This window comes from Rhodnius prolixus, unplaced genomic scaffold (genome assembly GCF_049639745.1).
Source record: "Rhodnius prolixus isolate KJV_2025 unplaced genomic scaffold, Rpr scaffold_2, whole genome shotgun sequence".
NCBI lineage: Eukaryota > Metazoa > Arthropoda > Insecta > Hemiptera > Reduviidae > Rhodnius > Rhodnius prolixus.
The window spans coordinates 4,779,755-4,797,712 of record NW_027411592.1 but is presented as its reverse complement, the minus strand read 5'-3'; the positions used below and the strand labels follow the sequence as shown (position 1 = coordinate 4,797,712).

Sequence of the window (17,958 nt, the reverse complement as noted above, 5' to 3'; positions counted from 1 at the left end):
CTTATTACTTTTATCTCTCTTTTCATTAAAGTTTTTGCCCAAAGCGGCGCCAGTATTGGATCTTTCTGTTTAAACCACCTCAAACTAAACCTTTTCTACAGCAGAGAGATTATACCATCCTTCACCACTTAATCCCCCTATTGAACGTTATAAATCACTTATTAAAATAATGAAATTAAAACTCAATTTTTGGGCGCTTATTTTTCTAGAAATAATTAAGACATTTTATCTTTATTCATGTTATGACATGTTCAATAAAATTCAATTCAATTCCTCATTATAATTGGCCAAAGAATGTTATTAAAGTGTCTCCACTTGATGCAACAATATCATGAAATCTGTGTTTTTGTAACTTTTCAGTTTATTTTTTCTCTTTTAGATAAAGATACTGGTCTTCTATAGATACGTGTATGGTAGAGATACCTTTGCTTTGCAAGACATCAGGCCATGAAATGTAGCTTTCCACTCATAAATTCACCCTTAAAGTGCCAAGTTGTACTTCCTTTATATAATATATATGACATTGTCACAACATAGAGAAACTTTTTGGGATAATTACTAAGGTGTATAAAGGTATATTAGTGAAGTGTAGTGTAACGTGTTAGTGAAGCCGGCTCGCCTCGTGTGGGCTAAGAGCGCCAATATGCACATTTCTGTGGTCCATTAGTTCTGGTGACGATGGAATGTGTTGATTCACATTTTAAAAAACAGCTGTAGAATGGGTTTTAATGAAACTCAATATTTATCAAACAATCAAAGGGGATTCATTTTTCCATCTAAACACAGTTTAAACTTCTAGTTGCTCACACACAAATTGCGATCGCGCACAGATTGTAGATTGTATTAAAAGGGCGGTTCCACCAGAAAGGGAAAGGAACGCAGGCAATCCAAAATGGTTCCCATTGTTCCCCGCCCACCCCTCATCTCATAAGAGATACCGGGGTTTAAAAACAGATCCGGCTAAAAGTTGCCAGACGCTAATATAATAAACTAATAAAGTAGTGCCAGAACACTAGCGAGCATGACGACTCAATCGCCCAGTGCACTGAATAAGAGTTCGTTAAGATTTCTAGATGTCACAATTTCCGGTAGGGAAACATTTACCCTACCGAAGACGAGGAATCTAGTTTTAGAATAAACGGGGACACACCTCTACAAAGTGCCGCACAGTCTCATTGGACTCACCACAGCCAGCGCAGATTGGCGACTGGGTAAGGCCGCATTTGAAAAGATGATACGCTAAATTCGCATGTCCACTCAACATCTGAACCAACTGGCGGATCCGGGAATTTCACTGGTGGTGCAAGTTTTGAGGAAAAAATAATGTTTCAGCGCATTGTCTGTATTTAGATGTGTGTGAACAGTTGGAAAGTAAGGTCATTTAATCATTAAATGATTCATAAAAAATGATTTGAGGGAATGGATTAAAGTACTTCCAGATGTAAAATGGAGAGATATGGCTTTCTTGTTTAACGTTACTCACAAAATGTGCGTACTTCTATAAAGTGCGAGTAAAGGGAAAAATAACTCGCAACAGCCATTCAGGCAAATTAGTGGCGGGTGAAGCAGAATTAGACCAAACTAAGGCGGATTTGCATCATCACGCACCTGCTCAAATTGGACTAACATAAATTATATAATCACCATTATTTTGTTTTTTTTATCGATTCCTAGTAACAACTAATTTAAATCAGATTCCATTAAATCCTGTAATTCTTTGTTTTTTATTATTAAGATCACCTCTTAAATTAGGTTTTTGTTAGTAGGTTTCTCCATTTATCATTGTTAATAATTTAATTTCGTATTTGTTCTAATGTATTGTAATTAGTAAAAACTAAGTATTTTTTTTTTTTATTTAGCATTAATACAGGGTTAATCATCTCGTAAAATTATAAGCTCTTGGCCTCAGTGAATTTTTTAACAGTTCTAAGAATTAGCCTTGTCTCATTGATGAAAACATTTTCCAAATCAATTTATTATAATTATAACCTTGTTATAATTATGCACGTATTTAAATTATGTGTTTATAGCACAGCTCAGTGGCCATCTATTGTATTCAGTTTTGATTTTTTTTCTTTTTACTTTGATCTCTACTTGACAACGTCTTGCTAGATGAAACGCAGTATTCGACTGTTACATTTTTGTTTGTCTTAATTAGACCCCCTCCCATTGTTTTTGATGGGGTTTCCGAAAGGCTTTTCCCAGAAAGAAAAATAGCATACTGGTTTTCCTGCAAAAACCAGATCAAGAAAATTCTAGTAAAAGTTTTCAACTAGCAATAATCGCAACTTCATCGGTTACTGCGCCACGGTAGCCGAGGGGGTTAAGAGACAAGTGGTAATTGGACGTTAAACTCCGCCTGAAAAAATAGGCGATTACTTTTAATTCAAGGAAATTCTGCGGGCCATCCTGATTGTTTATGAGGGCAAGAAAGGCAATTATAAAAGATTTGGGGACCAGACAGGACGATCAGAATCCCCAGCGCACGTTCCAAATGGCTGATTTAATCATGTTGGAATTATGTGGGCGGGATATTAATATATTGGAGGACGGCCTTTTGAGGTAGATTTGGGCGCTTTTATTGTATTATTACCGGGAATTGCTCGTAATGATTTAATTTCTCAGCAACATTTTCTAAAGAAGAATATCTTACCCAGAAACCCAACATGCTGCTTACAGAGCGTTAAGAATCACTGATGTTAAATTAGCCCTTTCAGAAACTGTTCTGAAATCACTTTTCGGATGCCCTCGGAGCAAAAGAACTTCCTAATAATTGTAGCTTTACTTTACTTCCTGCTCACTTATTTTAATAAGAAAGAGTGTCCTTAATTTGAGCCAGTGTTCATAATACTCTAAGATTCAGAAGTTGTGAAGAAATATTCTAGACTCTTTTATTGCAATCCAGTAAGCAGAACCTGGAGTGTCTCCACTTGATAGTTGGTAGTAAACATTTATAATTGGATTAAGAGAATGAATTAAGTGAGGGTAGACACTAGAATCGTTTACATTTTATTCACGCAGGTGGATTGTCAAGTATTGGCAAAGATACTGGTTATAAATAGAGAAGAAAACTAGAGTGTAAAATAGAAAAGAAAGTCCTAGTTTTTGTTGATGCTCGAAATAAGTGTGGAGTGGGTGGTAATGGGCAGTATTGGCAGCCATATTTCTTCTATAGTTGGCTAGGTCTAGGAACAATCAATGTCCAGAGCGAGAGTGTAGCCACGGCTACCGACACTCTTAAATAATTCATTTAAAGGTGTGCTTCTGTGGGTAGCGCGGGAAAGCATAAGAACAAGAGGAGGGCAGTGGGTATGAATAAAGAGATGGGATTCACAGTGAAACACCAGGTGTAGGGAATATTGTACACCGTCAAGGTGACACGTATCAGCAGCTAGATCCTGCTGAGCCTGCCCAGTACTCCTCCAGACAAAGAGATTAAACGCTTTTCCAAACCCTAAGCCGCAATCCTCGTCTCATGCAAGAGAAACAGATATATATTTTTTTAGAAAAAAAGTCTTGGTTTGGAGAAAAGTTGTAAGTTAGGATAATACTTGCAGATAGAGGAAATGGTGTCAAGATCGGTTTAAGTCACAGGACAGTGAATAATTATGGTTTGTTTACTTGATATACAAATATATTTATTAGAGTAATATATTTCATTAAATGGTCCATTAGCAAAACACGCTGCTGGCGCATTTATATTTATATAAATTGTAAAACATAAATTATCTGTGAATGTTAAAATTAATCTCACTGAAGATATTTTATGTATGTACATCTATTCATATAACCAAAGTAATAGAGGTGGTAGACATTCTGCCTAAACAAGCTTTACAGTTTAGAGAGACTAGGGTCTACTTCTGTTTAGTTAGGCAGCGAAAAGGTAAGTCCACAGGATCCAACTAAAACAGTTTTTGTATTAATTACAATATTTATCACCTAAACAATATTGATAACTAGAAAGTTCGCTACAAGCATAATGCCTTTTTTATAAGATATAAATCCAAAAACCTTCTTTTCAATAGATTATCTCTTATTAATTGTCTTCACTGCAATTTAAAAGCGAAATAATAAAACAATGATTTTTTTTTTAGAAACGACCATTGTTTTCTTCTGTAATAACCACCTAGTCACAAGGACTGAGTGTTGCTTGAAGTACTTGCCTCCAGTCAGCACTCTCCAGAAATGCTGCTGGCATTTCTCTATCCTGCCAATCCTCCCAGCCAGCTCTTTCTTTTCCTAACGACTTGGTGGTCTCCGCTTCCTTGACTTTCTGGAGGGATACACTACCACCTTGGACAATTGTCGCATGTGCCATCTGAACTTCCTGCCTACTTCTTTCAGGCAGATCTCCATTCCTCTCATATTTATTTTATTAATATTGTCTTTATTTATTTACAACAGCTCAATAAAAGCCAATTTTTAAAAACAATCTAAAGACATTTTTCATAGTCTACGACCCGTCTGAGGAGTTGCATAATTTAAGATAAAATTTATACATTTTATTTTTATTTATTACTACAAATCTGAATATATTTTTATTTCCAAACTGCTTCTCATAATGTTACAATATAACTGAGGAAGAGATGAAACTTGTTGAAGTCTCTTTCTGTTCAATAAATTAAAGAATTCTGCGCTTTTAAATTAAGAGAAAATATTTATATACTATGCTATTGGGCACTCATTAATAGATACTTTCAACCTTAAGAATCCAAAGTCTTGCGAAATATCTGGTTCTTTATCAAACGCCATACCACTCGGAAAAAATATTGACTCTCTAAAAAAATTGTTACATTGATTGAATGGATTGTCTTGCCGTTAAAGATGTTGCTAATGGTGAAAAGGAAGTTGAAGTTGAGGTTCCGTTACAAAGATAACAGAAAAGGAGGATAGTAAGTTTGGTATTAACTTATTCTGTTATCATAGATTTTTTTTACTTCATTTTATCCTCTACATAAAGTATTTTATTTCTATTCACCCAGCTTAAATCGAATGAACGAAAATGTTATCATTAAACAATAATATCTAAAAGAAAACTATTATAGAATTAGAAAGAAAGCTCAATGACTAAGAATTCCTATCGTAACAACATTATAACAATGTGTTTGCGATTTTGGGCCCAGGTAAACAATCCGTTTGTACAGTTTTTTTTTAATTTGGCGCCTTCACAATACGTAGTGGTTTCCCGATATTTTTGGACGATCTTATTGACTAAGAGCTTGCCGGCAAAAATTGAACTGCTTCCCAATGTGTAAGAAGTTGGGCCACTTACACTATTCAGTTGGATATCCAACAGATTACAGCCACCTCAGATAGCGGGTTGTAAGAGATATGTCAAAGCTTTGTTTAGAGGGTAGCTAGTTGTCGTGAGTAGGTTTAGTACGTTAAAATTAATGACCTATGATTCTGAGGGACCTAGGATAATAAGAGGGGTTAAATTACTCACTGTCTAGTTGGTAGGTGTTTCTCTTTGGAGAGGCTAGAGAAGTGTGGTTTCCCCTGGGGAGACAAAGTAACATACCATATCTCGCTTGGATAGTATGGAAGGTTTAAGAGAGCATTTCTAAATGTGCTTCAGCATTTTGGCAATTGTAAAATTGCATACTCTAAAATTCATGAATGGCCCTTTGATATTTATATTGCCTTTGTACGTTGGTTTGCAAGATGATAGCCTTGCTGAATTAAACTTTTAACAAAAAGCAATTTTAATATAAAACAACTTTCAGTAGTGCAGCTGTGTCATTAAAAAGAACTTAAGACTAAATAAAAACTAGCACAAACCTAAGTTCAGAAAATTACATAAACTGTAATTTCCGAAAGGAAAGAGAAATATATCGACCGCGGACAAGACGGGAAATTAGTGTGAAAAAAAGAGAAGAATTTCAAGAAGTACGGGAGAACACTGGGCCCAAACTGACAGTTAGTGTAGCTACAAGTACTTATCTGTAGCAGCAGTGAATTGGCAGTTTGGTGTAGCAAAGTTGTACCAGTAGCCAACTAAGATTCTAGTAGGGCAGCCCAAGGCCTACACCACTGGATCTATTGTGGCTCACAATATTATTATTATTAGCCAACTAACTTCACACGGTTGGTAGTGCAATGAAATTAAATGCATTAAACACTTCTAGCTGAGTGAGATTTATGGGTTATTAGCTCAAGAAGTAACGTATTAGCTAGGGAGTAATAAAAATGACTATCTTCTGGAATTCTTCTCCACTATTGGAAAACAACAACTTTAATAGCAGTCAGCTCTGTCTGTCCTGTGTTAACTATTATGTTGGATGTGCCCAATCATGAAACTACGCATGCAAATGCTACAATCGTAGTATATTCTTCTGCATGCATGCCTTATGTCTTCTATGAACACTAATTTTGGACTAAATTAGCGTATGTTAATTTTACTAGAACAATTCATTTCGCTACACTTCAAAATTTTAAAATATTACTCAGTTCATTAAAAAAGCTATTTAGCACATTAAGTTCACAAAAACAATAGTTTTTTTTATTTATAATTGATCCAGGGTTTAGGCGTGATTTAGGATTAGGGTAAAAGTTTCTGCCTTAAATCTACAATAAAAACATCTAAAACCTCTAACTAACAGTGCATTGCATCAAACAGAAAACATCAAAATGATAAGTTTTAGTACGTGCTCAGTTCAACGGTGGTTGTAACCTTTTCTTTTACCTCCAGGGCGAACTTAATTTAGAATTGTTGCTGAGCGTTTTCACAAGCGAATTTTCCATTTAATAAACTCTACTTAAAAGGAAGTCAGAAGAAAAGCAAGTCACAGACTAAGAGAAAAAAGCGAAGGCGTAATGGATGAGGCAGGTATCTTGTAATCAATGTAGAAGCGAGGTCGCTCTCTCGGCCTATGACTTCCTTGTTGCCACAAAGTTACATTGCGTGCCTAAAGAAAATATAGCCTCCGCTATTCGTCCAGCAGGTAGAAAGAAAAAACAATCTCTTAGTTTTCCTTATTTTAATTTTTTTAAATAATTTAAAACAAGAATTTTGGTCTTTAATTAAATATTTATATTTTTCTGAAGGACTGCCAAGTGGGAGGATCAGGGAGTATTGTGATTGGGCCAAACTTTCTGTTAAAGTTTTAGAAAGGATTAACACTCATCGAGTGTCGTTCGTAATTATAACCTAAACAAATACAGCTTCAAAGTTAGATTCAGAATTACAACTGGCACTACACACGGTCGAAAATAGTAGTAAAACGGCAATATTTTACCCTTTTCTTTGAAAAGTAAGGTGCCCCCTTCATATTAGACACACTGTGTCACTAGGAGCGGCACAAGTGCCCCCTCAGTAGAGTTCCCCATCGGTTCTCCGCTAACTTCAGCGCTGTTAACTTAAAAAAATAGGAGATTGAAAACACAAACATTTGTCGCCATAAACTCTCCTGAGAACCTATCCTTCGTCACCTGAAAATGAGTGCCAGTCTAGAATCACAGCCGTGCATTCTCTAAGAAACTATGGGAATAGACTAACTTCCTGCAGCCAATCCTCCTCGTCCTCTAAGAGCTCATTGTTGGAGATTGGAGATCATTCATAGGTAGTTCTCTTGGTTGGGTGATTGGACTGGATTCGCACAGAACTAGTAGTGTTTTTGGAGTTTGGACGGACGAAAAAGTATTAAGAATTAACAGGACATAAATGTCACTTAGCCAACAAAGACCTTACCACATTAATTACACAACAGAAACAAATAACTTGGTCAAAATGTGGCCACTAATTTATTTATTTTGTTTTTTTATGCGATTGGTATTCACGTGTTGGGATAGATAGTCGCGGATGCCCACAAATCCATTTGATCGATAAGCCAGATGTTAAACATTAGCTTACTTTAATTACTTTTACCCTGTCAACATTACAATTTAAACCAAAGTAATTCTACTGTTAATATTAATTTATCTACTGCTCTAAAAGCCAGTAATTTAGTTTTTTAACAGGATCGTTTTCGTATACTTTTTTTGGCAATACACGTGCACTTAATTAACTCAAAGAGGAAATATCAGTGACGGCCATTTATGCGGAAAATTTCGCCAATTTTATCTGTCGCAGGGCGTGTTTTTTTCTATTTCCGTCCGGTTTATTCATCAGATTGGTGTAGAGAATTTTCCTTCCACTCAAGGGCTTGGTCAGGAGGAATAGAGTCATGGACTAATTAATAATAAAAAATAAAATAAACCTTGAGAACTAGCGAGGTAGATACGTTTGTTTTCAACTGTCAAAAAAACTAAAATCTGTTTTTATATATATGCGAGGCGCCTCAGTAGCCGAGCGGTTAGAGGCGAGACCTACAAAGCTAATATGCATTGTGGTACTGGGTTCGATTCCCGGTCTTAGGCCTTAGATTTTATTTAATGGTTAATAAAAGAAATTTTCAGTAAAGTATGTTTGCTAGTCGCCTCCGTCCACGACACCTAATTGGTGGTTGGACGTTAAGCCCCGCCTGAAAAAAATAGGCCATTACTTCTTTAGTGCAATATGCGATTAGAATCATGCCCGTGAAGACACTCAAATGACCAACATTCCATTGCAATGGCAAATCTTAATATTCTTGTGATTATAATTGATTTTTTAGGTTTGATACTATTACAGTTTATTCACATTAACCTAATAAGTAAATTATTACAAAGTTGAGTTCGGAAGGGGTCAAATGTTTATATAGAAGGAAGCCGCTATATTTTTCACGCGTATCTCTCAAATTCCTGGTTGGATTTCTTGAACATTGTGGTTCCACAAGTCGTCTCTAAATAATGCAACTCCTAGTAGACCTTTTTGAAGAAAGAGAGATTGAAGAAGAAGCTATCTCTTATTGATCTCTGACTGATTGGGATATGAGAAAAGGTTCAAGGTCTCCGATCTCGTAGCTGTATTAAAGAATTTAGAATGTTTTCACCATAATTTTACTGTCTGATTTCTTCATTATTGACCAGATTGGGTATTTCTTAGCATTGAACTTCAAATCACCTTATTATCTACATGTTTATTAATATTGTTAGGGAAACCAGTTTCCATTGAAAGGCAATCCGCCCTATTAACATCATCACATGCCAGACTTACTTCTCCTGACCCACATCTTTAGCAGATTTTGTTTTTTTCCTTCTTTTTCTTATAAGTCATACAAACGTAACAATTTTTTCCCTCTAGAGAATAAATAATATAAACCCAATGAATTATTAATTTAATTATTATTGGGTAATCTGATGAATTATCAAATACCTATGAAGGAAAAAATAGAAACAAAATCAAAATTGTATTTTTCGATGAAATAATTAGTGTTAAAAAATTAATCAATCAGAAACCACAGGAAGGGATATAAAATATGGGTGTTTGAATTGGCCAATCAGAAGCTGGAAATTTTATGGCGACCACGCCCTCTCCTATTCTTCTCCAATGGCTGCTAGTTGAATAATGTAATCTTTATAGCCAAATAATAGTTGTAAATGATAAAATAAAAGTGTTATATATCATACAAAGGTTTTTTAAATCTATTTTTTAAACAGGCACCAATTCTCTTTTTATATTGTGTGCTCATCTAAATCAGCTGTGCCGAACTTGTGACCCGCTCCTACATTCTTCCTTGGTGGATTAGATCAGGACACCTTGTAGCTTGTACATGCGAAGAGAATAGAAATATAAATCTGGACAGTTGTAATAACCTTAGATTTTCTAGAATAACCGAAAATAAAATAAAAACAAACAAACAAAAGAAAGAAAAAAAAAGTGACGTATATACTAAGTTGCATCTAGACAAATAAAATATAATTTATTATAACTATATTAAGTACAAAAATAAATATTATACAAGAGTAACTACTACTAAGTAAATATTAATTAAAAATTAATCATTTCAGCCAATAAAACTTGGATAATAAATCTGTCGGACCGCCCATTCTATCCCCTCTCTACGCGTAATTAATGTTTATTTTTACCCAAACTCACGCAAAGTTATACGATTAGTTTAATGAAACTTATAATTACTTTTAAAATATTAAATGAAGTTCAGTAATCGCTGTGGATCCCCCCTCCCCGAGTTTACAACTTCCGCTTAACTAACTGACTCTGGAAAAAAATCTAGTGTAAACACACGGCCTTCTGTAAGTGCGATTGGTGAAACTGTAAATGATTGTAACTATCCGATAAAAATCAACATAGGCTTACCATAAAATGTATTGGGCTCTTGTTCCCGCCAACAGACCAAGATGAAGTGACCAAGGTGAAGATGGAGTGACTAATGAACATTTTCGTCTTTCTTTTGCTTGAGCTTTTCACCACTGTTTGTGTGCTCGCGCTTTGTTATGCCGTTAATTAGCCAACACCTTGGAAAGAACCAGGCCGGATGCTATTATGTTCTAAATGGCCAGGCACTCATTCAGTAGCAATACTCATCAAAATATCTAGAAAGCCTCTCACTGACTGGAATTAACTTCGTACCCCTTGACAGCCACAGTCTGGTTCGCTGGGATTGATTACCCTCTCCTCTCTTACAATCCCGACGGCCCAATTTCTTACAACTAACACTTCTTTGAGTCCTGTGCTCAGTTATCCTAGGTCACGGAGTCATCATGCCTAGGACTGCCGTCATACGACCTAGAGTCCCATCCCTTCTTCTGTCTTAGATCCATCCGAGAACTTACAGAATCAAAATTTTAACGTGGTTAAATGATTTTAAGTTCATTAATTAGTTAAGCTTATTAATTATTTTAAGTTCTAAAATCTCGTTTGATAGTTGTAAGTCTTGAAAACTATACCTTTTATATATGGCAACCTTTCGGTATGGATATCTGCCCTCCTCACAGACTGATATAATAACGTGGAGGTATGCTACGTGTAAGGGAGGTGGCTTAATTATAAATAGCTGTTAATTATTAATGATTAATTATTGCTTAAAGAGATCATGTTGCCTAAATTATTTGTAAATAGATTCCCGGTAACAATCTCATTAAGAAAGTAATTCTACTGTATCCTAAACGAAATTAGTAAACTTGAAAAAATATACTAAAAAACAAAATTACGATTGAAATTGGCAACATCACTTTTTATTGGATTAATGAATCAGGCTCAGGAAAAAAGATGAACAATACTCTATAATTTGCGTTGTCCCTTTTAATTTCGCTCGTTAACTTCATATGTTGCACGAAGGTCTGTACTGGCCCTAGCTTATACAGACTACATACAAAGTTATAATGCTAGTGAAAAGTAGATAAATTTGTTTCTGTTTGTAGATTAATTTCTTTCTGGTATCAAATTGCGAACGCATAATCATCGCTATATCAATAATTGTTTAAATTTTTTCAATCATAAATTGTATAAATTCAAATGTAAGGAAAGAAATAATCTAGATGTGTATACTTTTTATTTTTTAAATATTAATTAGAATCTTGCCCGTACTCCACACTGCCGGTCTTGGATCAAGTGTTTTTGCCTTTATTTCGTACACATTAAGTTATACAGTTTTTTTCGTAGAGATATAAGTAAATTTCAATGAATTTATAAATTTCAAAAGATAGAAAAAAAAAGATTATGTTTTGTTTTTTATAATGAGAATATTTTACAGTATTTTGGTCATAAAGACTTTTCTTCTTCTTCTAAACATTGCAGGGCCATAAATATACATATGTGCACAATGTTGGTAGAGGTCTGAACTGAAAATTAAGGCACTTTTGTTGATAAAAAGAAATTCCCTATTTTTTTTTTATTTCCCGGCGCATCGACGTCTGTGGCCATTAGCGCCTACTACACAGTTTCAATTCCCTATTATTATTAATTGTTTACGATACAGCACACACCTGAACATACTTAAAAATAATCGGATATTTTATCTGAACAGGCTGAGGAGGTCGCAAATATGTAAAAGTTTTGTATAGCACTTATAAACTTTGAAGAGGCACCCAACTGAATAACTTCAAAAAAAGAGAAGTATGGTTAAGAGTGTTGAAAACAGACTTTAAACCAACAAAAGAAAACAATAAATTTCTGACTCCAAAACAGACAATTTAAGATTTATCAAACTAGTCAGAATAAAAATCTTGTCCAGAGCAGAGCAACCGTAGGTCAAATCTCATTGAAATTCACTCACCTGTTTGCCATTGTACGTAATAAATAAAATTTTAATTTATGTTTTACAAACTTCATTATGTTATTAAGAATTTAGTAAGTTTTAAAAGTTGTGAGTTTAAAGAATCTTGAGCATTGTATAAAGTTAAAGTCGAGTGAGTTTTTACTCCAGCTCTCATCTTATAAGCAGGCCTACTCAAAAGAAGTAGTAGAAAGAATAAAAGTCAACAAAAAATATATGTCCAGTTATACCTTGCTAACAGCTTGACAACGTGTCGTGGCAGGAAATAAGTTGAATTTATTCCCTATTTTCCTGTACCGGAAATCAATATTTCCATCTTTCTTACAATATAAATGAATAAAAAAAAAAAAAAAAAAACAGACAAACTCACTTCCTGTGGTCATTCTACGGAAATAAAATTAAATAAAAATAGCGAGAAAAACTAAAGCCGGTTTTATTGGGAAGAAGATAATAAAATTAATATAATGGATGCTTGAAACTGGAATGCTGAACTCTCAAGGATGTAATCGCCACTTCCAATTGTACACATAACCCATTTAATGTCTTTGGAAAAAAAGAGGAAATCAAATAAAAGCGATTTAAATAAAAAATAAATTAAAAATAACTTTCTTTTTACTTTTATTCGCTGCTTATTGATCGTACAACTCTGTAACTTGGCATTACGTTTTACTGGCGCTTTTATCACAGGATGGCGTAGTTCTAGACGTCCCTGATGGCATCTTAACGTTCCTTTAAATTGGTTCCATCTAACCCGGCCGACTTAGGTACTAGCTATTTTGTACACAGATGTCAGGATTTAACCTATGGACTAACTCAACTAACACAGACATTGTCACTCAAATTGTTCAGAAAACTAAATCTTTTACTTCATCTTAATCCAAGTGGAAGAAAGTTGTGTGATCAAAGTTATGAAATAAAGTTTCACCTGCAACACCTGTTTCGGGAACTGCTAAAAATTGGTAAAAAACGTTTAAGCGGGAAAATGTTAAGTAATGTTCTTAGGTTATTTTTCTTGCTAGCTGATCGCAAAGCATCTGGGAAATACTCTTTCCAATTGCATTCTTTATAGCAGTTAAATATCGCTAGTACTCTATTTCGTGGAGTAAAAGATCACAAAAACCATAATTGCTAGATTTCCTTCTATACCGCTATTTTCTTTGTAAAGAACCTTTATTATACATGAATTGTACAATGTTCCGTACAAAGGAACTGGAGGTTTCTCTCCCTTTGATTTTCAAATCATCCTGTCCTAAGGATCTTTAAATCTAACTGGAGGACAATACTATCCTGGAACTTATCCACGCCTTTTACACGATCACTAAGTTCTTCAACGCCTAGAGCACCGCCTCGATTAAGGAGCCCTATCAAACCTTTACTGTCCATTTAATCAGTGAAATTAGCATGGAATGACATTATACATAAATAGTATTGCCGACAAAGGCAGTATTAGATGATTTGGGGCAGTTACCAAAGCGGATGTTTGGGAGATTTGGAGCTCACGGATATCAAACAACATTTTAAACAGACCGGAAGGTTACTTCTGAAATACAATCTTTACACTCTTCTTTCCCATCTTTTGAGAGGGATTAAGTGTTTGGAAAGAGGGGAAGAACAAGATCACATTTAGGTGCCAGCCAATAGGCACTTTTCACGTTACTAAAACCGTATAAGGTTCAGCTGTAAACATCTCCAACATCAAAAGGAAACAAATTGCAAATTGAAGCTTGGTAATGGGCGAACAGACTGGGTACATTTCATTCAACTATTCAGCTGGAGGAAGCCATTTCAAACAAGTTGGTTATTACTTAAAATTACCTGTCATCAAAAATAAATAATTGTTATTACAATAAGAACTTGTTAATAGAAAAATAATGAACAAAAATTATTAATATCTGAACCCGCAGCTGATTTATTCATGTTCTCAGGGCGTACGACTTGAGTCCCCAAGTGCGAGTAGCGAGTGGAAGGGACAGTCATGTAGAAGATTCATTGCTTATTGCCATATGAATACATAATGTTTTATATCTGCTAATTTATTTATTCGTGTAATCTGTCACTTTAAAAATACACTCTGTACTTTCTGAAATAACTGTTATTCACCTTTTTTCTTTTTTTTAATCTAAGGCGCATTAAAATCTCAGTTCATTGGCGCTCCGAGCTTTTTACAGGCCTCCGGATATTTCTAATAAAAGAATGACAATATGCAGGAAGTGCAACGTTTACCCTAAGCTCTGTTTGTTCATCTTTTAAATGGAATGAGTATTCCAACAGCTGAAATAATACTTAGGACATAATAATGAGGACTTTGTTTTGACAAGAAACTAACTAGAACCCACATACTCGAAACGTTAAGATGAAAACAGACTAGTTTAACGCATATCAAATCTTGACTTGGTTAACAAATTATTACCGACATAGACATAGGAGCAGAAGTGTGGGGCTCCACTGCACTTCCGATCTACTCGCACACAATACAGTCCAAAATCTTTCGAAGAATTCGAGGAGCATTTCTAGGTAATTCAAACACATTCATACTCGTACATCCAGGATGTTCTTTGCATTTCTTTAAACATAAATTGATAAAGACTCCTTCGTGAAAAATAGTTTCCAGTTGTAGTTTTGGCTAAAATTTGTTAACTGATCAAGTTTTTTGTGATTTTTTTGCATTGCCTTAACAATGTTTAATTTAACTTCAGTGCTAAGAACATTCATAAAGTTCTACCCCTTTATTATTTGCCAACACAGAAGTTTGCCCTAAAAATGTACTTCAATGAACTGAAGGGAAGCTAACATCAATTCTCTCTTGGAAACCCCAAAAATGAAGTTTCCTAAATAAAAGTGATGGACCTGATTGTGTAGTAAGGGCACGAGTCATCCGAATTGATGAAATCTGATGCTTTTACAATTTCGCCTTTTGAACAGGCTCTCGGTAACAAGTCCTTTCACCAAAAAATATTACTGATGACTCAGATGACATTTAAACGTGTATTTTCGTTAAAAATTCAAAATAAAAAAATCTGTAAGTTTTGCAAATCTTTTTCCTCTTTCTTGGAGGTAGGTAGGTAGAGAGTTAAACTATAAAATAGTGAAGGGAAAAACCATTGTAATGTTGATAACTATTGTCTATTTATGAGTATGTAAATAGCACTAATTTATTTTTATTTATTTAATTTTTTTTTCTATAAAAGAAATTTTTAAAGAGTGAAGTTTAGCAGTTGTGATATAAAACAAATAGAAAAAAACAAACAATTTAACAGATATTACCTAATACAAAAACTGTTGAAAGTATTATTTCAAAATTTAATTAAGAAAACCAAATATAAAAGTTCATTAATGTGTGGAAATGTAGGGGGTGTTACCCGTTTCATACATAAGGGGGCGTTTAACAGGTATGTCTGTGGTGACCTAGTATGGAATAGGAACTTCCAGCCTGCGACCACTAAGACGGGAATCAACTCTCCTACATTCACACAACACTACACCAAGGAGAAATATGATAATTATTTACATGCTTATACATAATTACATATGAATATTCAGAATATTATATTAAAGACTTACTTGATCTCCTCCAAGTTCACAGCCATTATTCATAAATAAAACAATAATGTCTAATACAAACAGGAATGAATAGACGACAAGAAGGATATTTGGGAGAAGTAGAGTGGCAGGATGTTATTAGAGTCCCGAGGAACTTAACACAAGTTTGAAAGGGTTCAGGAGGAGAGAGAGGGACAGATAGTGAGTGAAGAGAGGAGGAATTACCCTTCCCAAGATAAGGAATTATTGTTATCAGGGAAAAGCAGGGAAATCGCTGAATGTCAACGACATTTAGACGGGAGACAAAACTCGAAATTTTGGACGCTAAAACTGAGACGTATTGTTGACAGTTGGATTGCCCGAATTAAGAGAGAAAAAAGTCGAACTTTTTTTTTTAAATATATGAAAGCCTCTAATATGAATATGTTACTAATACTAGCCGGTAAGGTGGTTAGGACTGCTCTCGCCTGTCTACTCCCGCGCCACTTTGTTGGAGGCGGCTATCGACCCTGTTCAGTTGGGGGCGGGGAGTGTGAGTAGGCAACAGCAGTGGTTCTCTGTTCAGGACTTGCGCCCTTCATCACCAACATCTCTGAGCTCCGATGGTAACGCTGACTAGTGGCCACCTTAAGTAAACTGCTTTATCTCTAACGAGCGCCACCTGTAGGACAGAAACTTGACTAAGTTCTAATATATGACCTAGAGAAAGGAAGCAAATTGCAAACTCGTTCTTTAAGCTCTAATTTGATGTACCAACACAACATCACAACAATTAACTTGTAACTTCAGTAAATTAAACTGAAAATGCAACCGTTATTTCAAATCTACAACTGAAACTCATCACATGAGATATTCTCAATAGTTAACTTGTGGGACAGTCCCTTCAGCACCTCCTTAAATCATTGTTTCATTTGGTACCCTCCACACTAAGCATTAAAAATTTCCTTTAAAACATGACATTATTTACAAAACCAATGTGGCTGCACGGTTTCAAGTTGAATGGTTCACCAACACATCGTTCTACACCAGAATTTAAACCATTCCAGTCAAACGACTACTTCGTTACTACCTCATTATGTTTCAATTTTTTTCACTAGGATACTATGTACTGTGCCATTTGTACCTGCAAAAAATATAAAATCTATATTAGAATATAAAAAGGTTATTAAACCACTAGAAACTCTTATTTCTATGTAAATGGCAATTATTGTTTTGGTACATAGCTCTTACTTCAATATAAATATTTTTCAAAAAATTTGATGAGACAATTTTTGTCAAATGTTGTCAAATCAAAATTAAAAAGTTAATCAAATGTTTTAGTCCAGAGATGTTTTCGATCAAATGGATTTTTAATGTGAAATTGGCAAGCATTCCATTCTGGGCTTTAAGCCAGCCTTTTGAGCAGCCATTGTTCTTCATCCCCTGGTTCCCAGTTTTCTTATTAACGTTGTCCTAACTTATCACCAGTTCTGTTAGTGGACGAGTAATTATGGATGATCTCTGAACCTGTCTTTCTAACTTACTTCCTTATTAAAATATCCTGAAACATAAAATTTATTCAATAAACGCCTTTTCCTCTCTAGTAATTTTCTTGAAATTTATAATTTCACTAACATATTGATTTCCTGTTTATCTTTTCCAGATAACGATGTGATAGAAGTTAGATAAATCGCAAATCTCCCCTACTTTTAAATCGTCGAAACTATTTCCGATTAAATTACACACAACTGAAAAATCCATTTAGTTATGCGGCATTCCCTGTTGGCTGAAATTGTCCAAAAGGTTCCTGCAGGGTCCATCGGTGTCATCCAGTCGAAATATCAAGCCTGATCACCCGCGAAGGAACGAGTTGTCAAGGCACACACCCAACGAAAAGAAGAAAAAGAAAATCGGAGAAAAAAAAAAATCACTGAAAATATACGTTTTCCTATTTCTTCAACCTATTGAGTTCGTAAAAGTATAAATTATTTAAATTTAGTGTATTTGTGCGAGACTGAAAAACGGAAAATCGCAGATTTGATATTTTGATTCAGCACCATAGGCAGAGGTGGGATATAATTTTAGAAATCATGACATAATGGGCACTATGACACACCAAATATTTAACCAATTTTTCGAATGCTGTACCGAAAAACATGAATAAACAACTTCTGCTTTGGTTTGCAGGTTTCATTTAAGGTTACAAGTTCCCTAAAAATCCAGTTAAGAAAAATAACTTTGGGTTTAAAGCGCGTATGTGGGTGCGAATAATAAGCAGGGAAGACCTCCGCCCTTAGGTGGGTTGTGCATCGTTTATCAAGGGCTTCTTAATCCATTCTTACCT

At 34.8% G+C, this 17,958-nt stretch overlaps 1 protein-coding gene across 1 annotated transcript in view; it reads right to left on the bottom strand.

The window, feature by feature from the left end:
• The window catches only part of LOC141448767 (solute carrier family 7 member 14), a 71,940-nt gene extending 55,682 nt beyond the window's left edge, over positions 1 to 16,258 (bottom strand). Inside the window, exon 1 of the mRNA XM_074117368.1 lies at positions 15,657 to 16,258. Coding sequence (XP_073973469.1) covers positions 15,657 to 15,682 — 26 coding nt within the window. The 5' untranslated portion in view covers positions 15,683 to 16,258. The remainder of the gene's footprint in view (positions 1 to 15,656) is intronic.
• Between the last annotated feature and the right edge of the window lie 1,700 nt (positions 16,259 to 17,958).